This window comes from Zingiber officinale, chromosome 5B (genome assembly GCF_018446385.1).
Source record: "Zingiber officinale cultivar Zhangliang chromosome 5B, Zo_v1.1, whole genome shotgun sequence".
NCBI lineage: Eukaryota > Viridiplantae > Streptophyta > Magnoliopsida > Zingiberales > Zingiberaceae > Zingiber > Zingiber officinale.
Window position 1 is genome coordinate 139,072,361 of NC_055995.1, and position 17,274 is coordinate 139,089,634.

At 38.8% G+C, this 17,274-nt stretch overlaps 1 protein-coding gene across 1 annotated transcript; it reads left to right on the forward strand.

Moving 5' to 3' along the window:
- Positions 1-14,295: 14,295 nt before the first annotated feature.
- LOC121987144 (F-box/kelch-repeat protein At1g80440-like) lies at positions 14,296-15,021 on the forward strand. The gene has a single exon (XM_042541037.1). The coding sequence runs from the start codon at positions 14,296-14,298 to the stop codon at positions 15,019-15,021; it is 726 nt and encodes a 241-aa protein (XP_042396971.1).
- Positions 15,022-17,274: the final 2,253 nt, after the last annotated feature.

Sequence of the window (17,274 nt, forward strand, 5' to 3'; positions counted from 1 at the left end):
TCGTCCTTCGGACGCACCGAGCCCGTCGGCTCCTTTCCCATGCCATCCTTCTCGCTAACTGCGTCTTCCGCTCGACTTCCTGTGTTTCTAAGATCCTGCACACTCAGACATAGGGATCAAACACAGCAGGACCTAACCAACTTGGTTGATCACATCAAAACACCCACGGGGACCAACAATCTCCCCCTTTTTGATGTGCATTAACCCAAGTTCAAGTTAGGGTAAAAATAGACAGAAACGTAATTTTAAAAGAAAATTACTAAACTCACATATTAAGCATTAGTTTGCAATAAGTAAAATTGCAACACAATTTAGAGAGAAAAAATATTAAAATTTTAAAATTTCTAACTCTCCATTAACTTGTACCTTTCTCTCCCCCTTTGATCACAGCAAAAATGGGGTACCAATAAGAGAATATTAAGCAAATTATTAAGGTAGCAAAACTAAATTTTTAGAAAAAATTTCTAAGTTAAATTGAATTTTAAAAAAAATTCTAAGTAAAAGAATTTTTTTTGTTTTAAAAAAATGTTTGATAAACTTTCAAAGCATTATTTAATTCTAGTTTTTAATGCTTTTTCATAAAGTTAATTAAACATTTTATTTCAATATTTCAGCTTCCAGGTCGTGGCGAGGAACTAGGCCTTCTTGGTTATTGGAGCAACAGCCACTTCCTTAGACAAAGCCTTCATAAAGAAAATGTTTAATTTTCTCTCTTTAAAGCTTTTAACTTAAAAGAAATTAATTTAGCACAGATTTTGGAACCCAATAGAGGTTCTTTCCTACTAGATTAATCAAATATTTAGGGGGTACATAAATTTTGGGCACTTTTCTAAGTTGACCCTGATGGTTTCTATTGTACCAGTTCAATTTTCCATAAATTCTTAATTTTGAGTTTGGAAATTGATTTAACCATGCAGCAGATTTCAAGTTTTCAATTTCTGATTTTAAACTTTCATTTTCTGATTTAAATTTATCTAAGATATTATTTAATTCAGCATTTTCTTTTTCTAATTGATCTAATTCTTTGGACAAAGACTTGATAAATTTAAAAGACTGAGTCGGGGTTAGATTGCGTACCTTACTTACCTGATCTGGTGACGCTCCCCCTTCGCTGCTGCTTTCTTCTTCTGATGTTCCTCCCCCTTCATTATGCTCATGTCTGAGCTTGAGTCTTCTTCCGGATGATGGTTCGCCATTAGCGCTAACCCCGAGAATTCTTCGATGTCTGACTCAGAGGATGTCGAATCTGACCAAGTAGCCTTCAGGTTCTTGTACTTGGAGGGTTCTGGTTTCTTGCATTTTGACTTTTCCCTTTCTTTCTCCTTTCTCTTTAGCTTTGGGCAGTCATCTTTGATGTGCCCGTCTTCGTTGCAGTTGTAGCAGTGAACCGTCCTCTTCTTTCGATGATGCCTCTGCGATTTAAATTTATTAGTATTAAAAAACTTATTGAAGCGTATTACCAGTAGTGCCGCTTCGGATTCGTCGACCGAGGCTTCGGAGTCAGAACCGTTTACTTTTTCCTTTAGGGCAATGTTCTGACTGATTTTCTCTACTCTGGTGGGCTCTGCAACTCGAGATTCGTGAAGTTCGAAAGTCGAAAACAATTATTCTAAAGTACTTACCACGATATCCTTAGAGAAGTAGTACGCATCTACTAAGGAAGCCCAATCAGGAGTTCTCGGGAAGGCGTTGAGCACATACCGGATAGAGTCCCGGTTCGTTACCTCTTCTCCAAGATTGGTTAGTTGCGTGATCAGCTCTTTGATCCTTGCTTGGAGATGCGCTACCTTCTCGCCTTGGTTCATCCGGAGGTTTGTCAACTGGTTTCGGAGGATGTCGCGCCTCGCTAGCTTCACTTCGGAGGTACCTTCGTGAAGCTCGAGGAATTTTTCCCAGAGGTCTTTCGCGAAGTTGTAGCTTCCGATCCGATTTACCTCCTGAGGCGGCAGAACGCTGAGTAGGTGGAACTCAGCCTTTCCGTTGGCGACGAAATCTGATTGCTCCTTTTTCGTCCAGGTATTTTCCTCCTTATCTTTCGGAACTGCATAGCCATATTTCATTATTAAAACAATGTCAAATTCGGTTTTAAAAAATACGTCCATTTTGCGCTTCCATGTGGCGAAGTCTCCGTCGAACTTCGGGGGATGGATGTTCGCTCCAGCCATCGTCTTGATCGTAGTGCTTCAGTTGGTGGTTAGTCCTTCTGAGGCAATTAGGCTATGATACCAATTGTAGGTGCAGCGGAGGCCGGCAAGAGGGGGGTGAATTGCTGTAAACAAAAAATAACTATACCCTCCTCGGATTTCAACTCAGAAAAGCAATAGTAAAATTAAAACAAGCAAGGAAATAGAAATTAAGTAGTAGACAGGATTTAACCTGGTTACAACCAAGGAGGTTGCTAATCCAGGGCAGTAGAAAAAGCTCAGTAGAAAAATCTCCTTTGCTGAAGGCGGAGAAGCCTTTTACACTTTGGAAGCTTAGAACTGTTGGTGTGGTTAGCACTAACGATTTAACCCAGGTTTCGATGAATGACAAATCAGGTTAAGTTAGTTTGTTGTTGTCTAACACTCTGATCGAGTGTGCAGGAGAAGTCCAGACAGGTCGACGGGCTGACAGGATGTCTGGCACGAAGCCCAGCTAGGTCGACGGGCTGACCGGATAGCTGGCACGAAGTCCAAGCGGGTCGACGAGCTGACCGGACGCTTAGGCACGAGGTCTAGCTAGGTCGACGGGCTGACCGGATAGCTGGCACGAAGTCCAGACAGGTCGACGGGCTGACCGGACGTCTGGCAGGTTAGTGAGGTAAGTCACTGGAGGAGAGTGACTGTGAGGACACGTTCCCGGGAAGGGAACATTAGGCGTCGATCCGGCTTAGATCCATTTCGGATATCTAAGTCGAGATCGTGACTAGATTCCGGTCTCGGAAAGACGGAATCTAAGTCATACTCAATTTGCTTATCTATAAAACTATGCTAACAATCTGTGTTGCAGGGTATATTTGCCTCGGACTAACCTTTTCTTGCAGGAGAAGGACTTTCTGGAGAAGAGGGGTCCGAGCGCCCGGAGGCGAATTTTATCCAAGCCGAGTCGTCGCCACGTGGAGTTCGCTGATTAGACTTGCCACGTCGCACCAGGGGCCCGGAAGGGATCCAGACGCCCGGAGCAGCATATAAAAGAAGCCCCAGGGGTGGAGCTTCAATATCAATTAATCAATTCAGAACTCTTAGACTGCTGGCTCTGCTGCTCTGTGCTCCGACGACGCTAACGAAGCTCCGACAACGCGATCTTTTCTTTGTAGCTTTTCTTCTGTCGGTATAGCTTTGTTTTACTATTTATTAGCATTTCTTGTACTGCCTTTGTACTTATCATTTCGAATTGCTAGTAAATTGCCCAACGAAAGTACTCACGGAGTACGGGCCTTCGAGTAGGAGTCGTCGCAGGCTCCGATCGAAGTAAAAAACACTGTGTTCATTTGTTTATTATTTTTTTATTCCGCTGCGCTTAACTCTTTTTAACGCTGTTTTTCGAATCGATATTCACCCCCCCCTCTATCGACGTTTCACGATCCAACAAGTGGTATCAGAGCAGGTACCGCTCTAATTTGGTACAACCACCAATCAGACAGGGGGTGAAAAATTAACCTTTATTTTTTTTGGTTTTTAGTTTTTACGCTTAATTCCAATCTGGTATTATTACCTGTTTTGAAATTTTTTTTCGTTGCAATTAAATCCAAATTGGTGCAACACCAATTTAGATACTTATATTAATTTTTCCCGCACTACTAATCCAAGACTAAGTCTTGGGATATTTTTCTGTCGTTGTTTACTTGTGTGCAGGATGTCTCAACTAGAAGGCTTCAGCACAGTACGTCCTCCCCTATTCAATGGGGATGACTTCTCGTACTGGAAGAAAAGAATGGAGGTGTACCTAAAGACGGACTACGATCAATGGTTCAGCGTCATAAAGGCCTACCGAGCTCCAGCTGACAACTCCGGAAATCCACTAGACACGGAACAGTGGACTCCGGACATGAGGAAAAAGGCGTCCATGGAAAACAAAGCAATCAACATGCTACACTGCGGTCTAACACGAGAAGAGCTGAACCAGGTCGGACCGCATCAGAACGCTAAAGAATTATGGGACAATTTGATCGAGCTGCACAAAGGAACGAGCGACGCAAAGGTAACAAAAAGAGACTTACTTTTAAATAAAATATTTAATATAAAAATGCAGGAAGGGGAAACAGCAAATCAACTGCACGCGAGGATCAAGGACATCCTCAACGGACTCCACGCGATAGGTCACCAGATGGAAAACAGAGATTTAATAAGGTACGCACTAAATGCTTTTCCACGTAATAGTTTGTGGGCATCGATCGTAGATGCCTACAAAATTTCTAAAAACTTATATAAATTAAAGTTAGACGAGCTTTTTTGTGAGTTAGAACTGCATGAACAAACTAATGCTGGAGCCGAGAAAAGTGTTGCTTTATTTGCAGGCTCCTCCAAAGAAAAGAAGAGCAAGTCTGAATCTGAAGAAGATTCTGATCAAGATTCCGAAGATGAAGAATATATGGTGAACTTGGTAAGAAAAATGTTCACCAGGAGAAAAAGAAGCTTCAGCAAGAAGGACCTTCAAAAGATTAGCTATCCCGCGGAACAAAAGAACGTGACTTGCTTCGGATGCAATAAAAAGGGACACTACAAGAACGAATGTCCAAGACTGAAGTTCGACAAACCGAAGCCGACCAAAAAGAAGGCCCTTAAAGCAACGTGGGATGACCCCTCGGACGAATCGGAGGTAGAAGAGCAGAAACACCAGAGCAACCTCGCGCTGATGGCCCGCGAAGCTGAAACGAAAGACGAATCGGGAGATGAATCGGAAGACGGGTCCGAACCCGAATCGAGCCACGAGTCTGTACTCGTTTCCGAAGGCCCGAATGAGGTATATTTTAATTTAAACAATTTTTTTAAAAAATTATTTCCTGCTTAAATAGTAAATTAGTTAAAATAGAAAATGAAAACAAATCACTCCTTGAGGAAAATCAAGACTTCAAGGAACAAATCAAAAATTCAAATCCAACTCAAGATTTAACACTTGAGGAGAATTCATCATTAAAGTCAGAAATTAACAAGTTAAAAGAAATGCTAAAAAAATTCACTACAAGATCAAAAAATCTAGACTTAATCCTGAATAATCAAAAGGCGTGTTGTAATAAAACCGGACTCGGATACAAGTCGAACTCAAATAAAACTTTTAAATCATTAATAACTCAATACAAATCAACTAATCAAGCTTGGGTTCCGAAAGCGTGTTTGACCACGCAAGTAGGACTTAATCAATATTATATACCCAAAGAAAAAATATATTATATATACTCGAATAAACCAAATCAAAAACCAAAATACAAACCTAAATCAAAAAATTCAAAATTTAAACATTTTAAAACTCAACAAAATATAAATTATCACCAAGTTAATTATAACTATAAAAGAAATAGACACAAACCTAAAATGAAAATTTAAATTAAGGGCCAATAATTCAGGGGGAGGCTCCAGAATAGTTAGCACCTCCAAAACTAACTTACCCGACAGGGTAACCCAAATAAACTAACCCGACAGGGTAATTAAGATTAGTTAAAAAGGGACCCAGTTTAACTTGAATCATGGTACTGGTGAAGTTTTTTGATGATAGTACGTTGAGGAAGCTTGGGCATCGCATGTCTAGAAAGATATGGCTTCAATCTGGTCCATTTGGCCAAGTGGAACCGACCGAAGCTACCTTTAAACAGATCCTAACTAGTTAGACCAATGTTTAGTACTAAGCTCCGTGGATAGGACTATTCGGAAAACCTCGAAAGGTTGGTTACTTCTAATGACGTCCAAGTGACTCACCAAGCTTAGAAGTTTATCCGAAGAATGCCTATTTGTTGAGACCAAAGATAAACCTGAATCTAACACAAGTTAAACCAAACTCTATAATTACATCTAATTCATCTCACAAAATTATAGGATACCCTGATTGATAATCTAGATCGGGTGAGATGAATAAAGATTAAATTAATTAATTTTTAAATTAAATTAAAATTAATTAAAATTAAATTTCGAATTTCAAATTAAAATTAAATTTCAAATTAAGTTAAATTTAATTAAAATTAAATTTCGAATTAATTAAAAATTAAATTAACTTTAAAAATTATTATTTTAAAAATTAAATTAACTTTAAAAATTATTATTTTAAAAATTAAATTAACTTTAAAAATTATTTAAAAAAAAATATTTTAACTTTAAAAATTATTTTAAAAATTAAATTAACTTTAAAAATTATTTTAACTTTAAAAATTATTTTTAAAATTATTTTAACTTTAAAAATTATTATTTTAAAAATTAAATTAACTTTAAAAATTATTTTAACTTTAAAAATTATTATTTTAAAAATTAAATTAACTTTAAAAATTATTTTTTAAAGTTTAAATTAACTTTAAAAATTATTTTAACTTTAAAAATTATTATTTTAAAAATTAAATTAACTTTAAAAATTATTTTAAAAATTAAATTAACTTTAAAAATTATTTTAACTTTAAAAATTATTTTAACTTTAAAAATTATTTTAACTTTAAAAATTATTTTTAAAATTAAATTAACTTTTAAAATTATTTTAACTTTAAAAATTATTTTAAAAAAATTTATTTTAACTTTAAAAATTATTTTAACTTTAAAAATTATTTTAAAAATTAAATTAACTTTAAAAATTATTTTAAAAAAAAATTATTTTAACTTTAAAAATTATTTTAAAAATTAAATTAACTTTAAAAATTATTTTTAAAAAAATTATTTTAACTTTAAAAATTATTATTTTAAAAATTAAATTAACTTTAAAAATTATTTTAACTTTAAAATTATTTTAAAAATTAAATTAACTTTAAAAATTATTATTTTAAAAATTAAATTAACTTTAAAAATTATTTAAAAAAAAAAAATTATCAACGGTCAAAAACCAGTGGCGGGCGCCCCTGGTATTCCCTTCCGGGGCGCCCGGTAGGGATCCGGGCGCCCCGCCCAAAATCAACCGCGGGCGCCCGGAATGGCTCCGGGCGCCCGGAGCTCCCTATAAATAGGGGGCAGCAGGCGCCCCCAACACTTGCCCCAACTTTCACTTTCACCAAGGTTCTATCCGAACCTCAGTGCGAGAGTGCTCTAAATTTAAATTTTTTTGCGGTGAAGACGCTGCTGCGACTCAACCGAGGTCATCAGTTCAATATTTTACGATGGCTCCTCGGTAAATCCTTTTTCCTTGTCTAAAAATTATTTAAATTTGTCTTGATTTTTTTACTTAGAATATCTCTTTTATATACAGTAGGAAACGAACAAATACTTGTGCTGGGCCCTCTAATGATAGTACTAACCCTAGGTTTCCCACAGATGAACTTAGAATCAAGTTTGAGTCAACCATTTATATGACCATTAGGACTAAATGTATAGATAGATCGTTCTTTCTAGTTTCTTGTGCTCCCGTTATGGAGGTTATAAACCACTATAACTTACAGAATCTTGTTGAATGTACTAGTCCGGTAAACATAAGTTTGTGTGCTGAATTTTACAACAACTTAGTGAAAGTTGACGACTTTACCTATACCACTAGGGCAGCGGGTACTGATATCACGCTATCCCCTACGACTATCCGGGAGTTTTTATAGTTACGTCCATCCACTTGTTCTTTCTTGTGCTATCCTCCCGGGGATCTACCATTCGGAGATCCCTACTCGCATATCACTCTTGATACGATTTATTCGTATTTCTTTGGGGGAGAGCGAGTACCCACTGTGACCCAGTTTAGGTCAGTAGAACTTCGAGTCCAGGACTATGCTCTTTATAGGGTCTTAGTCTTCTGCATTCTACCACTGACCACACGTGAGATCGCCGTGATGCGCCCATTCCACTCATTTTTACTTTATGCCCTGAGTCATAGGTTAGATATTGACATCAGCCTACATATCTTCTCCACCATTATCTACTCTACTGGATACGTGACTAATAGACGAGTCCACATGCCTTACTGTCACATTCTGATAGCATATATGTCCTCTTTGGACATTGATGTCACTAGAGGAGACATCCGCTATATGACCGAGTTTGATGTTATAGCAGCTAGGAACTTCTTCCTAGCTAGTATCCACATAGATGAGGGCGGCGGTACTATGTCTTGGCAGAGGGGGCCACAACACCAGCCTGATCCAGACGCACAGGGGGAGGCCGAGCAGGATGAGTTCATGCTTGCACTGTTTCCGGAGGAGGCCACTCCGGCTCCACCACCACCCCCAGTTCGAGCACCACGTCACGCTCCTCGCACTCTAGCCGACTGTATGACCGTACTAGAGAGAGCTATGGCGAGTCTCCAGCGGGAGAACTCTGACTTTCAGCGAGACATGCGACGAGAGGTCTTCGAGTTACGAGCTGACGGGCAGACCCGACACACTGAGCTGATGACACTACTCCGCTCCTTGGGATCTGGACCACCCCCTTCCTCATCTCAGTAGCTCTAGTTATGACACACTTCTGTTATCTACATCTCTTGTAGAATACTTTTTGTTATTTCTGATATGGATTGCTTATGTTCTATCTTAATAGTCTAGAAGTTTCGAATTTCAAAAAATACTTTCAAAATGATTGTTCTCAAATTATATGTTAAACATGTATCATTTTCAAAACTTTACTATTTTTAGATTTTTAAAAATATTTTTAGCCTTAGCTTAGTTCAAAATCCTTAAAAAGCATGTACCCACAGGACTAGTTTTTGAACATCTCACCAAAACCCTAGGCTTACCTTGCTTGTGTTTGACGAACATAGAAAGGGGTGAGATGTATAGGCCACTTGCCTAAGACTTAAGATGCTTATTTCAGTGCATCGATATAAGTCTGGGCATTAAATACAAAATATACATTAATCAAGTTAAGATTGAACTTAACTTGACTAACCAAGTGAAAGCTGCTATCTTTTGATAGTCAGTCAATAACTAACTAGTTAAACATTTGATTTAATGTCAGGTTCAGGGGGAGAAATAAAACTAATTCAGTTTTTCAAATTGAATTTTAAACTTAGTTTTGAAAATCAAAGTTTAAAAAATCAATCTTCAAAATCAACTTGTTTAAAATTATGAAATTTTTTCCTTTTTTTTACTTAGTCTTTGAAAACTGACCTTTTCAAGTATTTTTAAACCATGATTTTGAAACTCGTACTTTTGAACTTTGAAAATTTGATTTTGGAAAAAGAATTTTACAAAATTATTGTGAAAACTCCTTCGTTTTAAAAATTATTTAAAAAGAAAAAATTGCGATCTTACTTTACCAAAATTAGTTTTACAAAACTCCTTTGAAAACTAAAAGTAAAGTTCAAAATCATTTTTCAATTTAAATTTAATTTAATGTCACTTTGAAAATTATCCTGAATCTAGTTCTGAAAAATTAGGTTAAACTTAATTTTGATAATTTGATTTGCAAAAACTTAGTGTTGAAAATTACCTTTTTGAAAGTGATGTTTGCAAACTTAAAAATCTTTTTTCAAAGTTACTAAGCTATTTTTCAAGACTTAGTTTTTTTTAAGAAATAATCGTAAAACTATCGTTTAAACTCCCCTAGGTTAACTTGACATTATTTTTTATTTTTGTCTGAAGTCTGTATTTATGCTTACTTGACATTTGTTCTTTTGATGAATGACAAAGGGGGAGGATTAGGTGGTTCAGTTAGCTAAACCAAACTGAAAATACAAACTAACTTAAAAATCCACATAAATGCATGTTGTTACTTGTTCTTTTCTTGCATATGTTTTCACTAACTTAACCAGGTTATCATTCCATCAAAAAGGGCTGACCGAATGTCTAGCACGAAGCCCAGCTAGGTCGACGGGCTGACCGGATAGCTGGCACGAAGTCCAAGCTGGACGACGGGCTGACCGGACGCTTAGGCACGAGGTCCAGCTAGGTCAACGGGCTGACCGGATAGCTGGCACGAAGTCCAGACGGGTCGACGGGCTGACCGGACGTCTGGTAGGTAAGTGAGGTAAGTCACTGGAGGAGAGTGACTGTGAGGACGCGTTCCCGGGAAGGGAACATTAGGCGTCGATCCGGCTTAGATCCATTTCGGATATCTAAGTCGAGATCGTGACTAGATTCCGGTCTCGGAAAGACGGAATCTAAGTCATACTCAATTTGCTTATCTATAAAACTGTGCTAACAATCTGTGCTGCAGGGTATATTTGCCTCGAACTAACCTTTTCTTGCAAGAGAAGGACTTTCTGGAGAAGAGGGGTCCGAGCGCCCGGAGGGGATCCGAGCGCCCGGAGGGGATCCGAGCGCCCGGAGGGGATCCGGGCGCTAGGAAGGGATCCGGGCGCTCGGAGGCGAATTTTATCTAAGCCGAGTCGTCGCCACGTGGAGTTCGCTGATTAGACTTGCCACGTCACACCAGGGCGCCCGGAAGGGATCCAGGCGCCCGGAGCAGCATATAAAAGAAGCCCCAGGGGTGGCGCTTCAATATCAATTAATCAATTCAGAACTCTTAGACTGCTGGCTCTGTTGCTCTGTGCTCCGACGACGCTAACGAAGCTCCGACAACGCGATCTTTTCTTTGTAACTTTTCTTCTATCGGTATAGCTTTGTTTTACTGTTTATTAGCATTTCTTGTACTGCCTTTGTACTTATCATTTCGAATTGCTAGTAAATTGCCCAACGAAAGTACTCACGGAGTACGGGCCTTCGAGTAGGAGTCGTCACAGGCTCCGAACGAAGTAAAAAACACCGTGTTCATTTGTTTATTATTTTTTTATTCCACTGCGCTTAACTCTTTTTAACGCTATTTTTCGAATCGATATTCACCCCCCCTCTATCGACGTTTCACGATCCAACAAGAACTATTGCTAGGAAAAAGTACACAGTTGATTGCTTGAGTTGTTATTGATTTCCTAGCTCCAAGGGCCTTTAAATAGCCTCTGGAAATCTGATCTCAAAGCTCCAAGGCGCCTCCAATGAGGGTCCAAGGCGCCTCTAAGTGAGTGATTGGATAGAACTCTATCCGAAGGCAAACGGTCGGATTGACTGGGTTGAAGGCGCCTTCGACCTGGCTGAAGGCGCCTTCAAGCTGGAGGCGCCTTTAACCTGGCTGAAGGCGCCTTCAAGCTGGAGGCGCCTTCAACTTGGCTAAAGGCGCCTTCAAGCTGGCAGCTCAGCTTCTTGGCTTCATTTCCAGCTTGCTTTGACTTCCAACACTCCGATCTTTTGGGTGATTGCGGCCAACCGGAATAGGGCTCACCCGAACCCAATTTCCGGCCTTCTCCTCGAGCAGCATTCTGTCCCGGCTTAACGTCCCTTGAACGCCGCGCACGCCCTTCACGCCCACCGGAGTACTCTTCCGCAGCTCTCTCGTCCTTCGGACGCACCGAGCCCGTCGGCTCCTTCCATGCCATCCTTCTCGCTAGCTGCGTCTTCCGCTCGACTTCCTGTGTTCCTAAGATCCTGCACACTCAGACACATGGATCAAACACAGCAGGACCTAACCAACTTGGTTGATCACATCAAAACACCCACGGGGACCAACAGATCGTACAACGGAAGCTTTCACTGTCACTTCAGAGATATGCTCGTTCCGTTAAGGTACTGTGTCAGAGACACTTTACTGACATGTCTCTTCAGGGAAAGCTTAGGATAGCGTGCCCGCTTTAAGAAGCGTGCACACACGCTACAGGACCTCTATATAAAGGGGAGGTCCAGGCATTGACGGAGGTATTTTTTTTCGTAATTTCTACTGTTGCGCTACAGTTCTCTTTGCTCCTTCTTGCTTCGCTGGAGACTAACTTGAGCGTCGGAGGGCCATCGCCGGGGACCCCTTCCCTGGCTCAGCACTGACGTTGCATCTTATTTTGTTATTTCTATCTTATTTTCTCGTTAATCCCTCTAAAACCTCACGCCCAGAATAATCTATATTCTGCTCGGTACCAGGTTTTTAGATTTTACTTGAAATGCAAGGTAGCTTCTTTGAACTAGTGTTGTTGATAAGATTAAGTAGTGCTTTGAGGTGATTAATAAGGTAATTGATAATATTCAGACCCATCTTTTAATTGTTTATGTAGTACTATTTACTTATATTTGTTATATTTTAGTTTACAAATGTTACAAAATTATTTCTTAGTAGTGTTTAGAGTTCATATGATATTGTGTTTATGGATATTAAATCTTAGAGAACTAAACCTTGTTTAGAGTTCATATGGTAATTTATCCTAAATCTTAGGGAACTAAGTCTTGTTAGTTAATTTATTCTAAATCTTACGGAACCAAGTATAGTTGATTAATTTTTTGTTTAGATTTTTTTGAAGGCTTTTAGAGCTATATAAATCTATACTTAGATGATGTTTAGGACACGTTTTTTGGATATTGAATTAATTTGCTTTACTTAAGGCACGTTATTGCTACATCTTGTTTATTTTTCTATTTCTGCTCTTGTTTTCTTGAGAAGGTTTTTAAACCTAGCTTAAGTTATTTCTTATTTTTTTATTTCTATCTTATTTTTTCATTAATCCATCTGAAACTTCACGCCCAGAATAATCTATATTATGCTCGGCGTCAGCTTTTTAGGTTTTACTCGAAATGCAAGGTAGCTTCTTTGAACTAGTGTTGTTGATAAGATTGAGTAGTGCTTTGAGGTGATTAATAAGGTAATTGATAAGATTCAGACCCATCTTTTAATTATTTATGTAGTACTATTTGCTTATATTTGTTATATTTTAGTTTACAAATGTTACAAAATTATTTCTTAGTAGTTTTTAGAATTCATACGGTATTGTGCATTGGAAATTAACCTTTTTTAGTTTGTATTTTAAATTAATCACTATGCAATAAAAAAACCAGCAAGCCTCTAGTATTGTTTTGTATTCCATTTTGTTATCTATACTTAGAGATTTTTGAATTTAGATTCAAAGACAATCCTACCAAAATATTTATTCACACTAACTTAATGTTCATGGTTTTGTGATGTCTATTGTTTTAGAGCCAACATTGTCTTCGTGAATATATTTGTTGATTCTTTAATATTAATACCAAACTATGAACTAATCAGCAGATGAATAATGATGTTGATTATGATTTTTGTACAATCTCAATTTATTTGTATTAAAAATTTAAGATTATAAACTTGGTTGGTTTGTTAATATGTACAAAAGAAACAATTCATCTCACGGAGTCAAGACATGCATGCTACTAACAAAAGGACGAAGAAAGAAATTATTAAATATAAAAACTTATTGAGGAAGGTAGACAACCAGAAGAAAATATTAATAAGATAGTTCTTAAAATAAATCAAAAGGTGGAATATATAAATAAATTTTATCTAGAGGATTATTTGGTCCCTAGAAATCGTGATAGAGAATGTAAAACTTAACTTACTTATGGTGAGAATTAAAATTTTATACTGTTACTTATAGTTTGAGTATTAATTAAATTTACTTGATTGATGTAAATTTTTATTTATCTCAATGTCAAGTGCATGATGTTTTTGGATTTAGAAATTAGTGTTTTAATATTTTAAATTAATTTTAAATGTGTACCGAATATATAAAAAATATAATATAATTAAAATTAGAAATAAATTTAAAAATAAAATTAGATATGGATTTATAAATTAAATTATAAATAGATTTATAAATCGATCAAAATTATATCAGATATGTTATTTGAGACATATTAATAACGAATTTAAAAGAAAATTTAAAAATAAAATTTATATTTAAAATTATTTTTATTTCATCAATTTAAAATATATTTATAAACGGCTTTCTAATCTCTTTCCAATCCGTTGGCGTGAGCATGGTTATCCAATACACAAGTTAAAATTAGGAGAAAAATTAAGGTTGAGTCCTTTCCTGATTCGGCACCAAATCCTTTCCCTTGACTCGCCGCGTCAGCTTAGACAAGGCATCCGTGGAATACTTATCCACGTCGAATCCTTATTTACCAATATATGATACATCATCCGCGGTTAGATTAAATAGCGCGTGTAATTATGAACAAACTATTACCATTTAGATTGAGAATTTAAATTTTTAAAATTTGATTAATATTTTTTTCGGCTAATATATATTCAGGATTAATTATTTATGGCATGGAATTTCTCTATATTAATAATTAATTGGTTAAACGAATTATCTTTTCCACAAATAATTTATAGAAATATTTGCCCAAAATATTTCTTTCTTAAAACGAACTAGATTATAACTATATTAATCAGCAAACTCCGATTATCATCGACGATAATGGAGACCGAGCTTCCAGGACTGTCGGACGATGTCGCTCTGCAGTGCTTCCTCCGCCTCCCCTTCTACTCCATCTCCGTTGCTCGAGGAGTCTGCAGGCGGTGGAGGCGCAAACTCTCAGCGTCGTCATCCTTCTATAACCTCCGCAAGGCTGCCGGCCTCGCTCGCCCCGTCTTCATTATGCTCTTTTATGATATTCCCTCGTTCCCCCTTTACAGGTGGCGTCTAGCCTTTTACGAGCCAGCCACGGGCGCCTGGGGGATCCGACCGTTGACAGACGATGGCCTCCGCGGCAAGCAGCACTACTGGCATGTTGTGGTCGTCGGGAGAGAGTTGGTGCTGGTAGGCGGGTGGGATGAGTCAAACTGGAAGGACACCGCGGAAGTCAACATCTACGATCTAGTCACCGGCGACTGGCGTCCCGGGGCTCCGATTCCGCGCCCCATGCAGTATGGCTGCGACTTTGCCGTCGGGCCACGGAACGCGTTCGTATCTGTCTGGAAGGACGATCTATCGTCGACGTTAGTTTATGACACGACAATCGACGTGTGGATGGAGTGCCATGTGGTGACCCAGGGGCCGAGCTGGTGCCCGTGGTTGGGATTCATGTCGGCCGCCGACCTCGCCGCCCACGAGGAGGAAATGATGTACGAATGCCGGGAGAAAGATGAGGACGAGAAATTGGAGATGATCACATGGTGCGACGGCAATAAAGCAAACTTGTGATGGAGCTTGGGATTGTCGTCGGACAACTTATTTAATTACCGTCGATAATTCTTTGTCTTCCAATTTAAGAGGACTAGTACTGAGTTATAATATTAAGTACTAATAAAATTTACACTCACGAGGTGTAAGACATAAAAGATACGAAGTGTCAAAACTTTTATATATAAATATTTTTAATGCTGTTGACCGTACTTTCAGACTTCCGACTATACCTGTTATGATATTTTATCTTTATAGAATTTAAGGTTGATTTTTTTTTTTTCAGATGTACATGATATGCATGATATAAAATTGTTGGCATATCATAATCCTAGGTATAATAATTAATCTCATGAATAAGAATTAAAAACTAACTGTCCCAGGCAACGAATTCTTTTTGCAATGGAATCAAAAGGCATCCATCCCACCAACCCCTTTAAATGATTTGGTTGTTTTTGATGTTATTATTTTCTTATCACATACCTTGTATATTATATACAATGTTATAAAATAACAGTGATGGATTCAACCGGGAAGTGGAAGTCTAACAGAAAGTCCGGGAGCTTCGAGTGCCGAGCAAAAGTTCAATCGGTCTGGAGGATCGAACTGGCATCAGGTAATCTCTGCTGAGGGGAGTAGGTGAGGACGCGTTCCCCGTAGAGGAAACAGTAGGCGTCGGGTCGACCTAGGGTTTCCGGTTGGAAACCCGAAGTCAGACTCGGACAGTCCGGAGACTGTCTATACTTCATTTATCATATTTATTGTGCTAACTTTGTGTTGCAGGGTAGTGTTTGGACTAACGTATCTTGCAGGTGCAAAGGAGCGACCTAAAGCCTCGGATGAACAGTATCCGAGGCGCTTTCATGGAGCTTGGAGGCGCCTCGGGTGCAACGCTGGAGCTGGCTGCGAGAAGCTGGTCAAGGCGCCTTGATGAACAGTGGAAGGCGCCTTGAACAGATGAAGGCGCCCTGGTGAACAGTGGAAGGCGCCTTGAATCTGTGATAAGGTTCGACCAGTTCGCCCCTTATCTCCGCGGCTGAATCAGCTTATTCAAGGCGCCTTGGTGAACAGTAGAAGGCGCTTTGAACAGCCTTTATAAGAGGTCTCGACCAGCAGAGCAAGATATCAAGTTTCAAGTCTTCTGTCTCCAACGTGCTGCTCTAAAAGACATCCGGAAGTGCTGCTACAAGTCTCCGACGACCCGAAGCTCCAAGATTCTGTTTTTGTCGTCGGTACCATTAGTTTTCTTTACTTACTTGTACTTCAAAGCTGTAACTCTTTCTCGTACTTATAGTTGTTGCCCACGGAAAGCGATCAAGGATCGCGGGCCTTCGAGTAGGAGTCGCCACAGGCTCCGAACGAAGTAAATCTTTCGTGTCTTTGTTTGTACTTGTTTCTATTTCTTTCCGCTGCGCTTATACTCGAACGACTTACTCGATACGATTCCGATAATTGAAAAATGAAATAGCCACAAGCGCTATTCACCCCCCTCTAGCGCGTCTCGATCCAACATAAACTTTATCCAAAAGCCCAACGTTCACTTCTGCCAGGTCCGAGGCGCCTCCAACAAGCATTGAAGGCGCCTCCAAGCCTGATGGAGGCACCTCCAAGCTGACTGACAGCTTTTTCCAGCTTGCTTGCTTCTTTGCTTCGTCTTCCGAAGTTCCGTTCTTTTGGGTGATTCCGCCCAACCGAAATAGGGCTCACCCAAACCCAATTTCCGGCCTTCTCCTCGAGCAGTCTTCCTCACGGCTTAACGTCCCTCGAAAGCCGCACACGTTCTTCTCGCCCACCGGTGTACTCTTCCGCAGCTCTCTCGTCCTTCGGACGCACCGAGCCCGTCGGCTCCCATCCCGTGCCGTCCTTCTCGCTAGCTACGTCTTCCGCTCGACTTCCTGCGCTCCTAAACTCCTGCACACTCAAACACAGGGGTCAAACACAAAAGCAGGACCTAACCAACTTTGTTGATCATATCAAAACACCCGCGGGGTTCAATAATCTCCCCCTTTTTGATGTGCATCAACGCAAGTTCAAGTTAGGGTAAAAAAAATAGACAAATAGTAATTTTAAAGAGAATTACTAAACTAACATTTTAAGCATAAATTTGCAATAAGTAAAATTACAACTAAATAAAAGTTTAAAAAAATTGAAAAAATTATCTCCCCCTAGACTTGTACTAATCTCTCCCCCTTTGATCACAACAAAACAGGGTAAGAGTATGATATTTAAAAATATTTAGCAAATTTTCAAGTTAGAAGAATTTTGAGTAAGATG